This window comes from Orbicella faveolata, unplaced genomic scaffold, assembly GCF_042242905.1.
Source record: "Orbicella faveolata isolate gen_17 unplaced genomic scaffold, um_ofav_v1 contig_24, whole genome shotgun sequence".
NCBI classification, from domain to species: domain Eukaryota; kingdom Metazoa; phylum Cnidaria; class Anthozoa; order Scleractinia; family Merulinidae; genus Orbicella; species Orbicella faveolata.
Window position 1 is genome coordinate 32778037 of NW_028301552.1, and position 15366 is coordinate 32793402.

At 40.0% G+C, this 15366-nt stretch overlaps 1 protein-coding gene across 1 annotated transcript; it reads right to left on the reverse strand.

Moving 5' to 3' along the window:
- Positions 1–892: 892 nt before the first annotated feature.
- On the reverse strand, positions 893–8199 carry LOC110056092 (ceramide phosphoethanolamine synthase-like). The gene is made up of 4 exons (XM_020762530.2): positions 7015–8199; positions 5081–5203; positions 4484–4564; positions 893–4101 (listed from the first exon to the last, which is right to left on the reverse strand). The coding sequence occupies exons 1-4, from the start codon at positions 7777–7779 to the stop codon at positions 4075–4077; spliced, it is 996 nt and encodes a 331-aa protein (XP_020618189.1). The 5' UTR covers positions 7780–8199; the 3' UTR covers positions 893–4074.
- Between the last annotated feature and the right edge of the window lie 7167 nt (positions 8200–15366).

The following is a 15366-nucleotide window of genomic DNA, read 5'->3' on the forward strand; positions in this document are numbered from 1 at the left end:
AAAACTTACTACAGTTGAACCTGTATTAAGCAGTCACTCTCAGGGAAATGGCTAAGTGACCGCTTATAAATACAGGGTGATTGCCTAATACAGGTTGCAAGAAGAACGGTTCAAATACAATCAGTGCTGAAAAGTCCTTGTACCTTGTTACATATTTGAAACTGTATGAACAAATAATTGACAGTGTGACCATTCAATACAGGTCAAGACAATAGAGATCCAAAGTCCTGTTGGGACTTCGCAAATTGACCACTAATAGAAGTAAAAATTACAGTAATTAAGGGAAGTAGTTTTCGGGACTTTAAAACTGACCGCTGAATAGAGGGTGACAGCTTGATATGGTGCCACTCAGTACAGGTTCAACTGTATTTTAATTTCCAACTTGATGATGCCAAGACAACATTGAAATGTTTTTTGGTGCGGATATTTGTTAATGTATTAACTGAGTGGAAGATTGTACAAATTATACAACGGCACAGTTCATCTTCATTGAAATTAAAGGATTTATCTTGATCTTTTCCAAAAGGGCATGGTAACAAATCTTGTAATCTGATCGGTTCTTAGTGCGGTCTGGATTTTCCTATCTCTGTCCATCGTCACAGTAACGTGTGAAAAGTTGACAATTATTATAAAAGTGGGAGGGAGGAAAAATAAATAAGTTATTTACTGGCTATAGTCAGTCCGTAAAGTGCAAAACTGTGACCTTGGACTTGAAAATGTTGCCTGAGGCCACAGTTGTTCACCATACAGACTCCCAACCGGCGAATATCATATATTTCAATCTTTTTCCCTGATCGTAAAGTTCACAATATGTTAACCAGTGTCATTTACAAAGCATGCTGGTGGACTGCATGTCAGAGGTAAGGCTAAATAATTAAATACAGACTACAACAGTGGAAAGAGTGGCATTTTATTTCATCGACACAAATACCTTTATAAGTTACTATGCGATCATATTCTTCTTCTTCAAAAATGACATATGATCCGACATCAGTCAAAACATATTGCCCAATTTATTATTACAGAATTTATTAATAAGTTGTGTCCCTGTACGGCCACAAGTTTCCAGTTACACAATCTCTAACAAGACTTTGTACAGTAGAGATATCTACATGCATGTTCCAGAATGAAGTGGAGTTTAATGTTTTCATTTATTTACAGGATAAGGTGTTAGTATTGTACAGATCTTTGAAAGGAGGGGTCATGAGTTAGTCAGGTTTACTGCTGTTGGCAAAGTAATAACCTTAACACCCTACATCAAACTCCTTTCAAATAGCCATGACTAGAGCATTCTTGTTGGTCTTGGTACTCAGTTGCAGAGCTAAGTTCACCTTAACAAAGTTTAAAAAATAATTATTTAAGTTACTCGTGACAAAAACTTGTGAATGGTGAGTCTGATGCAGCATCTCGCCCATGGGACTCATCAACCTTTTCTGCTTCGGCAAAGTCATTAAGCACCATCCTCCAAGCCCCACTTTCAACCAATTGCAGTGCTCAACCTTTTTGCCAAAGCAAAAGCATCTTTGATGTGTCCCTCTGTCCAGATGAAATACTGGGTCAAACTAGCCATTTACAAGTTTTTAATAATTATTAACATTTCATACACAATACTTTTTAACAAAGATTAAGAAGCATGTTATGATGCTGATCATACCGTAACAATAATTTATGATAATTATGCACTTACATTATCAAATAATCACATTTACATCTATTTTGCAGTGCTCTTATTAATTTCCTTTGCCATCTATAGTTAAGTGGTGTAATCTAATCTTCAAAATAAATTAGCATTAGTATAAGACTACCAACACTAGTATTTCACACATTTTCATAACCTTATTAAATACAACTTACATAAGAAACAAAAATAATTAATGTGTAATCAACTCGAATCATAAAATATCACCAAAAATGAAGAATTAATCAACCTATAACAAAATTTCTGAATAGGCCATATTCGTATTCTCGGTATTGGTCGAACTAGAACTAGCTTGCAACCAAGGCTAGGAGGAAACATTATTAATAATTATTTTTAGTGTTCCTTTTCATGGCTCCTAAAAAAGCAACCCAACTATCATCTTCTGTTAGAATACTCTTACTGTTTTCTTTCTTTATTCCTCAAATAATTTTTGTGCTATAGTTGATTAATTGGTAAAAGGACTTCCTGTTGTCCAAATTAAGTCTGTAATTATATTCATGATTATAACAAATCAGAGTGCAATTTTGAGGTTATCTGAGTTTATGAGTTTGGTAATGACTTACAGTCGTATGGTTACAGACCAAATGGGACTCACACAGTCCTATTACAGTTTGATCTGAAATGACTTATTTGTAAATTAATTTCATTTATGACGGACCAATGCCGATCAGCGCTTTGACTCATTTTTCAAGCCTCAAGGTGTACTTAAATCCAATTTAGGATTTTGACACAAAAATATGTACAAGAATGTACAAAACATACGAAATAAGCAGACAACAGAAAGCACCCATCCACCCACCCAGGGATGAACATATTGTGTGCTCAAGGAAATACTGATGGACAATAATAAAAACAACTAATTTTTCACTTTCAGAGTTCTAAACTTTTCATTAAAAATGAAAAATATTTATTTCATAATGCTGTACACAAATAGCTGAGTTTGCCTTTGTTATCAACAAATATGCCATTGTGATAAATAGATGCACAATAAGAATATAATTTTAAATACTAATTAATATACCTATAGATGTTTACAGTACAACTCTCCAGCTACGATGGTGCCTGAAAACAGTGACAAAAATCTTTGATATTCTAGATTGATTATCTTAAAACTGGCCGTAAAGGTAATCCTATGAACGCAAGTGCAATTAAAGATTTACAGTAAGAGTGATATTTGAAGTACTGCAAATCCTTAATTGATTGAGCTTTCATACTACTACTCATTTATTACATGACTGAAAAATTGCGCACACAAAAGTGTCACACTCTCCCTCCTTCATTGATGAATTTATTGACTACAGCAGTTGGATAATAAATCTCTTATTAGTTGTTTTGGTGTGTAGTATCACTTTATATTTTTACTCGTTGTTTGTTATTTTGACTCGCCCTACGAGCTCAGCAACAATACAGCACAACTTGTAAAAATATACAGCGATACTACACACCAAAACATCTAATAATATAGATTTATTATTGATTTGCTAAATAATGCATATAGTGCAAATTTAGAATTGACAATAAATTAGCCTGCTCTCAGCCAATCACATTGAAATAATTTTCTCAGTCACATAATAAGGCTAGTTTTAAATCAAACAATTTTGAGTACAATAATATATAAATAAGCAAACGTAACCCTACAGGCTTGTGTAATTTGTAGTCTTTGAAAAATTTACAAGTGCTCCTTCATTCCAAATTGCATGAGAAAAATTATTTGATTATTTGCGCAACTATATACCTGTAATTTAATTTCAACTTTCTGCACCATTCAGGATTTATTGATGTGCTCTCAGCCAAACAGTGTTGAAATTTTTGAATGTATATTATTACACCATAAATCTAAACATCTGATTTGGCACAATTATAAAGAAAATAAAGAAATGCCACTTAAGCCAAAGAAATTCTTCACAACACACATGACATTCCTTTTTCCTTCCCAAGTTTTTACAGAAATAACATAGTTGCATGTATATGATGGTCAGGAAAAAAGGTTTAACCAGTATTTTCACAGCAAGAATTTCTTTAACAGCACTTTTCACAAAACTTTCAACAAACAGTTTCCAAAATTTGTTTGAAGTTCCTCAAGTTCACTATGAACTAAGTCATTTTATTGTTACAGTAGTTACAGTTGTCAAATTAGTCAAAGCACAAACTTCAGAACATGGCGGTGAATTCCTTTGCCAACTTAGTTGCCAAGTTGTGAACGTTGACATGACAGAAGTTTGAGGCCACTTTAACCATTCTTTACAGCCATGTTAAGGGTTAAGAGTGCAAATCACCATGACATTCACCTTGACCCATCAAAATAAATTATTATGACAATTAGCAAGAAGTTCCAACCAGGCTCTAGAAGGCTTCTGAATAGCTTGACAACGATTCTATGTTCCAAGTAAGTATGCTCTCACCTGGAAAGACAAAAAAAAACTTAAAATGATCCTACATTAGAATGTGGAGTTTACATTAAAACATAAACCACGCAGAAATATAACATGTGTCAGTCAACAGGATGCGCTTTCAGCTATCCTCCACGCTGTAATGATCAAAACACTGCTAAAACATGGAGGCTTTCGAAACATTTTCACCTTTGGAGACTTAAAAACACATGGTTTTCATTTGAGAAGGCAAAATTTTCTTAATGTACATGGTAAAGTAGGAGAAGATGCTGATGCCATTTTGATTCTTAAGTGGGCAAGAGAGACAAATGCATCAAAATATTAAATTGATGCATTATACTAGTGTGGAAAGGTGGATAAAATGTGGATAAAACTACTAAGCCAGTTGTCGTACCTCCATTAAATGCAGTTGAGAAAACACAATAACAAATGCAAGCTCAAGAGGACCAAAGTAGTTCAACATCTGTACCCAAACCTGAAATTGATAACAAACCAAAGTCAATACCAAACATCAACAGCCTGGTTACATTTTGTATTGTATTACATTTTGATTATCAGTAACCTTCTGTCAGGGTGTTCAGTAGAACAACAGGTGGATTTTCCACCTTCTGTCAAGACAAAGGTAGCTGGGTAAATGTTCTGGCTTCAAACTGCAGGGACTTTACAGCATGCAAAGAAAGATGTGTCCCAGTGTTGGCCTGTCACTTGTACCTAGGCCCTCCCTGAGGGAAACTACATCCAGGCTCCCCAGATCATGTTGTTGTTGTAACACGAAGTCCTCGTGGTCAAGCCCAGGAATAAAGACTGTGTTCATTGAGCTCTCGATATTGTTTGAGTCGTCTGTACCGCCCGACACCAGCACCCAGGGATAGAAGACGTTTCAGTTGGTCTAGCAGCTTCTGTCTTTAACTTGCCCAACAGGCAAGCAGCACTGTCTTAAGTAGCATCAAGGAATAGGGAAAATCAAGATTATCAAAATCATGCTTCTTACCCATAACTTGTCAAACAGGACTGCAAGGATGGTGAATTGCAGAAAAGCATCAGCACTGGACACTTTCCAAAGCCACATCACAGCCCATGTGCTACGGTAACTCAGCACTTCTGCCTGTAATTCCTGTTTCAAGAAATAAAAACAGCACCGATCAGAGTTTCCACTTGGTATTTATTGTAGCAATTATAGTATTATACTAAAGTGATTCAATAACTGATCATTAACTTAGACGAAATCACATCAAACTTTGTGCCACTAAAAGACATTTGGTTGCACTCGACTGTGTGGATGGTCCAAGCTTCTTTCTTTTGACAATTCCAAAAACACCAAACTGATGAAGGACATTCAGGCAAAAATGTTGTGATCAAAATTTTAACTTGAGTTCCAGCGGACATAAACCACAAACTTTGAAGGCAAAATTGAGATATTCTTGAGATTTCACACAATAGAGGAGAAGAGGCAGAGATGATTGACATCTACCAAAGCTCAACTTTCCATCTCCATTTTCTGCATTGAAACTCATGCATGAATTCACTTTAATAGACCTGTTTAGCTTCATATCTTTATTACCCATTATAGATCATGTGGAGAGGTTTCAATAAGATCAGTTAAGGGCTAAAATCCTCCACCATATCCAGCAAATTCACCTAAAGTTGCAGTCCAATTTCTTAAAGAGATCACAGCAAAAATTGAACTTCAGTGAACCTCCTACTTTGCAGCTTTGACCTCCTACGTAAAGATTATTGAAACCTCTACATGTGACATTCTCTAAAACACCTTTCCTTCCTCTTTCTAAAAGTAATAGTAGATTCATACCTATTTGAACATGATTTAAGTCGAAACAGAAAGACACTCTTAATAGAAATGGACAACAAAGCGTAAGAGGTCTACTGATCATAGATGTGTTTCATCTTCCCAGTGAAGAAGCGCAGTAGTTTAAGAAACTAATCATTTTTGAGAATGGTTTGAAATATTGATGTCTACATGTGTTCTTGCACTGGAAGGAAATATAATACACCAGCAGGTGTATAGAGCCAGTATAGAAAATCCACTGCACATTCTTGCTCCAGCATTTTATTTGGTAGCCTAAGAAACTTACTGACAATAGTCACTCATGCGTCTGGGTCAAGACAGGTAGGAAATGTGAGAGTTAAGTTTTTCGGGAACACAAGGTGGCAGAAACCAGACTTAACACAATGATGCTGAGCGTCTAAACCAGCATTCAATGACACCTGCATTATGAATATACTTATAATGAGCCTATGAGTATAATAAAGATACCCAGACGCATGATATGCTATGACCAGTTTATTCAGTTATTTATTTGCACTGAGCAACGGTGCATTATATCTAGATGGATTCAAGTTACACAAATTTTCTGCTAGCTATTCAGAATCATAAGGAGTTTCTTTTCATTTTCTGACTTAATGGTCTTACTGCCACCTAGACAAAAGGACAGCGAACAAAGGAAACTATTGTGTCTGTTTTGTGCAATCTGCATAATGACAATCTGCATAATGTGACATGTGGACAATGTCTGTTTTCTGCAGATATAAATACTGTACAGTAAATAGATGTCTTGTTGCATATAACTCTTGGGCATATTATACATCTTGGTAGATTAATCCAGTAGATTAATTCTTCTAACTTTCAACAAAATTTTCAGAAATAACAAGTTCTTATATATAGTAGGACTGCTGTAAGCTTACATTTTGTACTTTTCTAGGGTAGTCTGTTTTCATAAATTTAAAAATCGAGAATATTTCCCCGTTTTTTTTTTACTGTTGTCGGCAAATTAGGCTCTCTGTACAGAGATTTACCCTGAATTATACAACAAATTTCACTCTAAAGGAAAACGAACCTTAATTTCCAAGTCCAACAATAGAATATAAGAGCTTACTACAAGCAGCTGCATGAGTAAACATGCCACTTACCCTTGGTATGTCTGGGTTAGGTTTCTCCAGTAACTCCACATACGAATGCAAGTAATGATCCCAAAAACCACTTCTGGCAATTATTTGCACCACAACAAGCAGCATTTTAATATTCACTGAACGCCGACTAACATGGACATATCGCTCCTCTTCTTCGCTTTGAAAACACACCGCTTTTCTTCCCGATTCAAGTTCATCATGAGGTTTTGCTCTGACCCGTTTCCACGGTGGATATCGATTTAGAAAAACCGCACATGCTCCTCCAACTAAAAGACCGCCACACATATCGGCAAAAGCGTCGACAAGATAACCCATGGAGCCCCAAACGGACATAAAATTCCCCTTCAAATTTTGTTGAGCACGAAATACAACACCGTCTAAAATATCAAGCTGACAGCGAAGTTCGTAAAGGACAACTCCGAGTCTTCGGATACCAAGGGAGCCCGAAATAAAGCATTTAGCAGCCAGGACAGCGAGAAAGAGATGAATTCCACTGATAAGATTGGGAGTAACGCCGGGAACGGCGTGTAAGCCGGTATTCTCGTTAAAAAATTGCATCCATGGAAGGTTTACGTAATGATCCGTGTGGTCCTGCATCCGGAGTTTTATGGATTTCACGGGGAACATCATATTTTCTGCCATTGATGAATTGTAGAATGAACCATGCTCTGCAAGTTCATCGAAGAAGCTGAGGTCCATCCACACAAAAAACGTCACAAGCGCGAAAACGAAGTAGAAGCCACAGCTTTCTTCACAACCAGCCATGATGTCGTGTTTAACGTCGCCAACTTGAACAGGTATCAAATCTGTCTTGGTCGGCCACGAACTGGGCTTATGGTGTCGTAATGCCGTCGTGAGAAGACGCAAAAACTTTCTCAATCCATTTTGATAATTAACAATGCTGACTTTCAAGTTCTTTTCTCAAGAAAACGCTGCGACTTCTTTTCAGATTTCCTTTGGCTTTGAGAGCCACGTGATCAACTTTTTTCCATATTAGGAGGTCACACTTCGGGCCCGCTTTGTGATCGGATTATTTCTGTTGAACGTGTACTTCAGTGAAGCAGCGTTGTCGTTTGGATGGAAAAAAAATTGTTCCTTCCAATACAACAATGTGGATGAATAAAAGAACTTCCTGTGAAGACCACAGGCTTTTGACTACTGCACAATGACCTGTCTCTAATAATAACTCAAATCATGCCACATCCCATATATGGTCTTCCGGTCCAAAGACTACATACCAAAGAGAGAAGGAAACAATATTAAACGTTTACGAAATTCACGATTAAAAGTGCTTAAATCGATCTGTCGTTGTATGTGTTTCTTTTTATAGATTCTGACAAATCGGTCGCGAAGAAAGCGCGCAAACTTTACGTATCTTGGAAATTTTTACTGAAAGACGGAATGTCATTGACACATCATTCGACATCACACCACTTATCCACTTATCAGCTAATACAGGGGAAACCCTCGCGTGAAAACAAGGTCACGTTCAGGTATTGAGCTGAAACAGTGAAAGCGGAGACTCATCATCACTCCCGCGTAAAACCAGTTTTACCCGATCTTTCGATTGGTACAGCTTCGTAAATTTTATAAAATTAGCTTAGTTTTGTATGTGCTTGATTTCCGCCGCTCTCTCATGATCAGGTCCGCCCCGAAACTGAGAGGGGCTGAGCGCGGGCTCACTTCTCGAAAGTACGGCTGGTGATCGCGTCATTGATCTGACCAAAAACGCAAGCTCCTGGTTGACCGCAAACCCTGCTGTTTCTATGACTCTGAAGAATCGCATAACAGTTTCTACGCATTTTTTATACAGTCGATATTGATATGCGTAAGAGACGTGATGGTAAACAAGAACGTGTGTCCACACGTGAAGACTGAAGGGCAAAGGGTGAAGGGTAGGGAGCGGAGAGCGGAGAGCGGAGAGCGGAGAGCGGAGAGCGGAGAGCGGAGAGCGGAGAGCGGAGAGCGGAGAGCGGAGAGCGGAGAGCGGAGAGCGGAGAGCGGAGAGCGGAGAGCGGAGAGCGGAGAGCGGAGAGCGGAGAGCGGAGAGCGGAGAGCGGAGAGCGGAGAGCGGAGAGCGGAGAGCGGAGAGCGGAGAGCGGAGAGCGGAGAGCGGAGAGCGGAGAGCGGAGAGCGGAGAGCGGAGAGCGGAGAGCGGAGAGCGGAGAGCGGAGAGCGGAGAGCGGAGAGCGGAGAGCGGAGAGCGGAGAGCGGAGAGCGGAGAGCGGAGAGCGGAGAGCGGAGAGCGGAGAGCGGAGAGCGGAGAGCGGAGAGCGGAGAGCGGAGAGCGGAGAGCGGAGAGCGGAGAGCGGAGAGCGGAGAGTTTAGAGCGGAGAGTGAAGAGTGAAGAATGAAGACGGAAGAATGGAGAGCCAAGAGGGAGAAAGAAGAGCCTGAGAACGGCGTTTAGACGTCCAAACACGTCGGTTGGGCCTTGCTGGGACTGATCGTGAGAAGTACCAAGTGAAAGTTTCCCTATGAAATTTTTTCTTAATATTATGGTTCTTAAGTGCTCATGATATCGACCATTTCAGGAGCCAAAAATGTGTTAGCGATGTTTAGTGCGAGTCTTCAGCTAATTATATTGGGCGGCCTCATGGTTAGTGCGCTCGTAACCGAATCGCGCGCCCAAAGGGGGTGGGGGGAGGGGGTACTGCCATATATGGGCTTTATAGGTATGAGCCGCTGTGAAGGGTATGGTTTTCAAGCAGTTTACTCTAGGATAGGGTATATAAATCAGAGCGATTGGGTCTAGAATAGGGTATCATTTTTCACAAAACTGACCGGCTGGTTGAAGATTTTATCTAGAGTAAGGAAACCAGGAATTGCCACTCAAAAATATAAAAAAATCAAATCGGCAAGTTAAAATTTATGCAATTCAGCCTCAACAGTGTCAATAGATGGGGGGATTTGGAGAGTTTACTCTAGGATAGGTTAGCAAAATTCAGTTGAACTAGCTCTGGTATAGGCTAAGGGTTCCAGGGTCCCAGCGGCACATCCCCACCCAGAAATTCCCAAAGTAACCCCTCCCAGGATCGCGCGGTCTGGGTTCGAACCCTGGCCGGGGACATTGCGTTGTGTCCTTGGGCAAGACACTTTACTCTCACAGTGCCTCTCTCCACCCAGGTGTATAAATGGGTACCGGCGAATTTAATGCTGGGGTAACCCTACGATGGACTAGCATCTCGTCCAGGGGGGAGTAGAAATACTCCTAGTCGCTTCATGCTACAGAAACCGGGATAAGCTCCGGCCTGATGGGCTACTGGGCTCCTATGCATACTCTACTAGTCGCTAAACATATAAATGGCATAAATGTATGGGAAATCAGACTGAAGTTCGGACGGGAATTTCCTGGCAAATGGAAATCCACTTTCGATTTTATCAGCGGCTAAGGCAGACAATTTCTTGAACTTTCACGAAAGCGGCCTGAAGGGAGGGAGACGCACATACCTGCTGTTACTTTCCTTGATATCGATCACCAGTATTGTAAAAGAGTCAAGATGTAGCCTAATTATAGTCCCTCTTTTGCTTAGTCCGTCCAGCGAGACCGTAAAGAGGGCGGCAAAGGGTTTTTGCGTGACGTGTGATCGCCCCAAAATCAGCATGGGTGATTCGTGATTGAGACCAAATTAGCCGCGTGACGCGGGACAGGACATCATAACGTGATGCGTGATTTGCTATTTCACAAGCAATTAGATTTCCGTGATAAGTGAACGTTCTTTGAACTAGAAGGATATCATTCATTCAAAGTAAATAGTAAATAGAGCATCAAATCGTGGCAGACGTGACACGATTTTCTGGTCTTTTCCGTCCTTTTCTTGACCTCTGATGTCTTTGATCTTCGTGGATCGCATGGTACTATAGGTTCAAATAATTGTGATACAAATTATAGGAAAATTATAGGAATAAGTCAATTGAAAATAGCTAAACGTTGCACAAGGACTATGAGCTTCAGTATTATTTTTGTCAATTTTGTCGACCGATCATTTTTGGCAGTGCATCGATCAGACCAAGAGAATATGACACACCATATCCGAATCCGGCTATCGTATAAAAGGTCTGAACGAATTTTGTCCAAAAGGGCTGAAACGATTACACACGTTAGAGTTTGGTGTAATTTTATACTGCTCGAGAAGACAGTTGTGTAAGCAACGAGAGACTACACAAGGGAAACGTTTGGGTGCCACTTAATGAAGGTCGTCACAGAGAGATCTAGAGACCTAAGCCACGTTATATCCTTTACAGACATAAAAACGTTGCCGCACAAAAAAGGATTTGCAGATGTAACTGCTTTGACGCAAATGTTGCCTGTATATTAGAGCATGGCAAAGGTGGCGAAGACGTCTTCTCAATTCGTATACAAGATCTCTGCCAACTTAGCCTGTGAACAGGCTTCCGATTGTGCTATAGGAACGGCTTGTCGCTGTACACCTTTGACTAACAATAGACGGATCGAAACCGACCAATGACTGATGACAAATTTTACACGAGTCTTTCAGCCAATATCATCATGGCTAAACTGACCAATCGCGATCAACGGACCGGACTTATAACATCATCGACTGACAAACACTATTCACTTGACTCCGAAGATGACTTCCGCTAAGGTTGTCGAAACGTCAGTCACCAACAACAGTTCTTTTCAGAGCTACCCTCACCCGGACGATCACACTATACGAACAACTGTTAGATCTGGATGTCATGCATTTCCTTTTATGTATGCGAATCACATACCTTGGTATTCGATAAAAATTGTGTACCCAAGATCTGAATGTCATGAATTTCCTTTTGGTTATGTGAATTCCACACACATAGTCTCTTACTAATGAATAACTAGAGGTTTTTAATTGTGTTCCAGGTTCCTTCTGATAAATCCGACAGTAAAAGTAAGTAATGTAAGACTTTATTTATCCGCCGGGTCAGCCTTCGTGATAATGCTAGTAACATATAACGAATATTAAACTTGGTCGAGGTCCGTAAAGAGATCCACCCCTAAATATTTATTTTGTTTAGGGTGTTTATTTATGGTGCGTTTCTCCTTTGCGCAAGGGAGGCTCGGTGGCCTCATGGTTAGTGCGCTCGTCTCCGGATCGAGCGGTCCGGGTTCGAGCCCTGGCCGGGGACATTGTGTTGTGTTCTTGGGCAAGACACTTTACTCTCACAGTGCCTCTCTCCACCCAGTTGTATAAATGGGTACCGGCGAACTTAATGCCGGGGGTAACCCTGCGATAGACTAGCATCCCATCCAGGGGGGAGTAGAAATACTCCTAGTCGCTTAATGCTACAGAAACCGGGATAAGCTCCGGCTTGATGGACCACTTGGCTCGTATGCAGACTTTACCTTTACCTTCTCCTTTGCGCGGGACCTCCTATTTTTTTCTCTTTGGACTCATTGAAGAACGTCGTCTGATTATTGACTTCACTAGGAGCCTAGGAAGCTTAGGCCCGGTCGTCCACATTACACCGGAGGAATTTAAAAACGCAACAATCACCGGTCGTTTTATATTTCTGTTTGAGGAAATCTCGGCCAGGGAAATCACGTGGTTCTCCTGATCCTATCGTGTTCGGAAAGGTCCATTTTAAAATGTTTTCCGTCCACACGAAAACTGAAAGCCGGCGTTTTCAAATTCCTTCGGTTTGAAGAGCGTTCGAAAAGCTCCGTTTTCGTGACCGATTACCCTGGACCGTAGGCCTAACCGTTGAAATAAAGCTGCATGCGTTTTTAATTCCTCCGGCGTAGTGTTTTCGAAAATTTAAGGTTGCTCTGAACCCTATGTACAGAATTTTTTTAAACTTTGCCAAAAGTTGCGTCTTATCATGCTTATCAAAAGTTGATAATACAAAAAAATTTCACCGTGCCGTTTTAGAATTATAAGTCCCTAAAGCTGTAATTAAGGGTGTTTTTTAGAGGTCATACTGTCGCTATGGTAACCTATTGCGTCACGAAATAACAACGTGTTCACCAATGATTGGGCAGTTTTTTTATACCGTGATTGTAGCATCAAGTGATAAAGAGTGGTTACAACGACCCATCCAAATCTAAGTGCTGGAAACTGTTTTGAGCCACCTTAAATATACCTACAGAGCCCACATCTCATCAATCCCCCCAAATATATCTACACAGCCTACATCTCATTGATCCCCCAAATATACCTACATTAATCCCCCACATATACCTACACAACTTTCATCTGATTAATCCCCTAAATATACCTACACAACTTTCATCTGATTAATCCCCTAAATATACCTACACAGCCTACATCTCATCAATCTCCCCAAATATATCTACACAGCCTACATCTCATTGATCCCCAAGTATACCCACAGAGCCTACATCTCATTAATCCCCCACATATACCTACACAGCCTTCATCTCATTTATCCCCCACATATACCTACACATCCTACATCTCAATAATCTTCCACATATACCTACACAGCATACATCTCATTAATCCATATACCTACACAGCATAAATCTCATTAATCCCCCACAAATACTTGCACAGCAATATATCTCATTAATCCCTGACATATACCTATACAACCTACATCTGATTAATCCCCTACATATACATACACAACCTACATCTCATTAATTCCCCACATATACCTACACAGCTTTCATCGTATTAATTCCCAACATATACCTACACAGCAATACAGCTCATTAATCTCCTACATATACCGGTACAATACGATACCTACACAACCTACATCTCCTTTATCTCCCACGTATACCTACACATGCTACATGTCATTAATCTCTCACATATACCTACACAGCTTTCATGGTATTAATTCCCAACAAACACCTACACAGCCCACATCTCATGAATCTCTAACATTTACCTTCACAGTTTGCATTTCAGTCCAAGTTGTCTTGGAACAAGATAGCTTATTCAAATTATCCGTTCACTTGTAGCCTGGAAACAGGCTCCCAATTGTGTTAATGGGTTTAGTGCGAACTAGCCAAGTATGGTCTACAGCGAGCGGGGAGAGTCGAGAGCAGAATGATAACGAGGCAGAGCGCAATTCGTGGAATTCTTTTTTTCGCGCTTAACAGCTCGCTTCGCTCGCCGAATTTTTTCCCCGGCCCTCGCTGGGAGCCTGTTGCGCAGGCTAATTCACTTGCCGTGCGTTTAACCGCGTTCGAATGGATACCGTAAGGAACGTTTTGTTGCGGAACGTTTGCTCATCCTATACATTCATTTATACACTAAGTCGTTTGAGACTAAACAAGTTGATAAAGCGCATAGCGGAGTTGCTGATGACTCGAGAAAACAAGAAATGGTAGGGGGAGCCCGTACACCCACCTCAACGTCGTTTCCAGCGGGTATTCCAAGATGGCGGACACGTCGGGGAATACCGCGGTATTCGCTGATGTGTCGGCCATCTTGTTGTTGTTCTCGCGCCGAGTGACATCTCAATACCCAAGAGGCACTGCGCTGCCAGCTGGCAATCCCTCTTTAGTATCCTTCCTATTTTCATACTTTCTTTCCTGATTGGTTTCCGTGATACCAGTTACTGCCGTGTAAGATTTTTCCTCATAAGATTTCACTTTTTTTTTCTTGGTCATAGTAGTTTAATTAGCTTCAGGGAGGTTGTCACCCAGCGCTCCGTGAGCGCAAGATATTCGCGTGCGATCCAGTTTACTCAGTGAAATCGTGCATATACAAAATCAAATATTATGTTTGAATCAGGTGAGGCAATCTATCTCACAAAACTGATAAGAGCCTGGCCAATGAAAATCAAAACTAGTTTTTAGTTTTACCGGGTCAGTTTGATAAAGAACGTGAGCTAAGTGTAACAAAAAAATATATCGTGTTTCCTTTTAACCGAAGATTGACGCAAATTTTTATTCAGAATATACATTCAAACTGTTTACCCAGTAGGAAACTCGGTTTAAACTCAAAGGCACTGTTTTTGCACGCATCGCTTACTCGTGAGATAAGATAAAGCACGCAGTTTCAATTTAATTTAATTTAAGATATATTGCCAATATAATCTACCCTTAGTAAACTTTGTCCTTTCATATTGTAAAAAAATAATTTTGCTCTATCTGTGCTGTCATAAATTCAGATTTAGTGCTTTCACATGTAAACATTTAACTTTCGTGTAAATTAAATGGAAATGGAGTTGTGTTTATTTTATTGAAGTTTATTATGGCGAGGTGTTTTTAAAACAACATCTTTTCCGTTCTCTATAAGTGGTTTGGAAATTTTGGCGCCGACAGATAAATACGAAAATTACACCTTGCCGAAACTAAATTTCATTATTTTCCAAACTTCTTTAATGACACTTAACCCAATTTATTAATTCTATTCGACAACCAGGTAGATCAATACT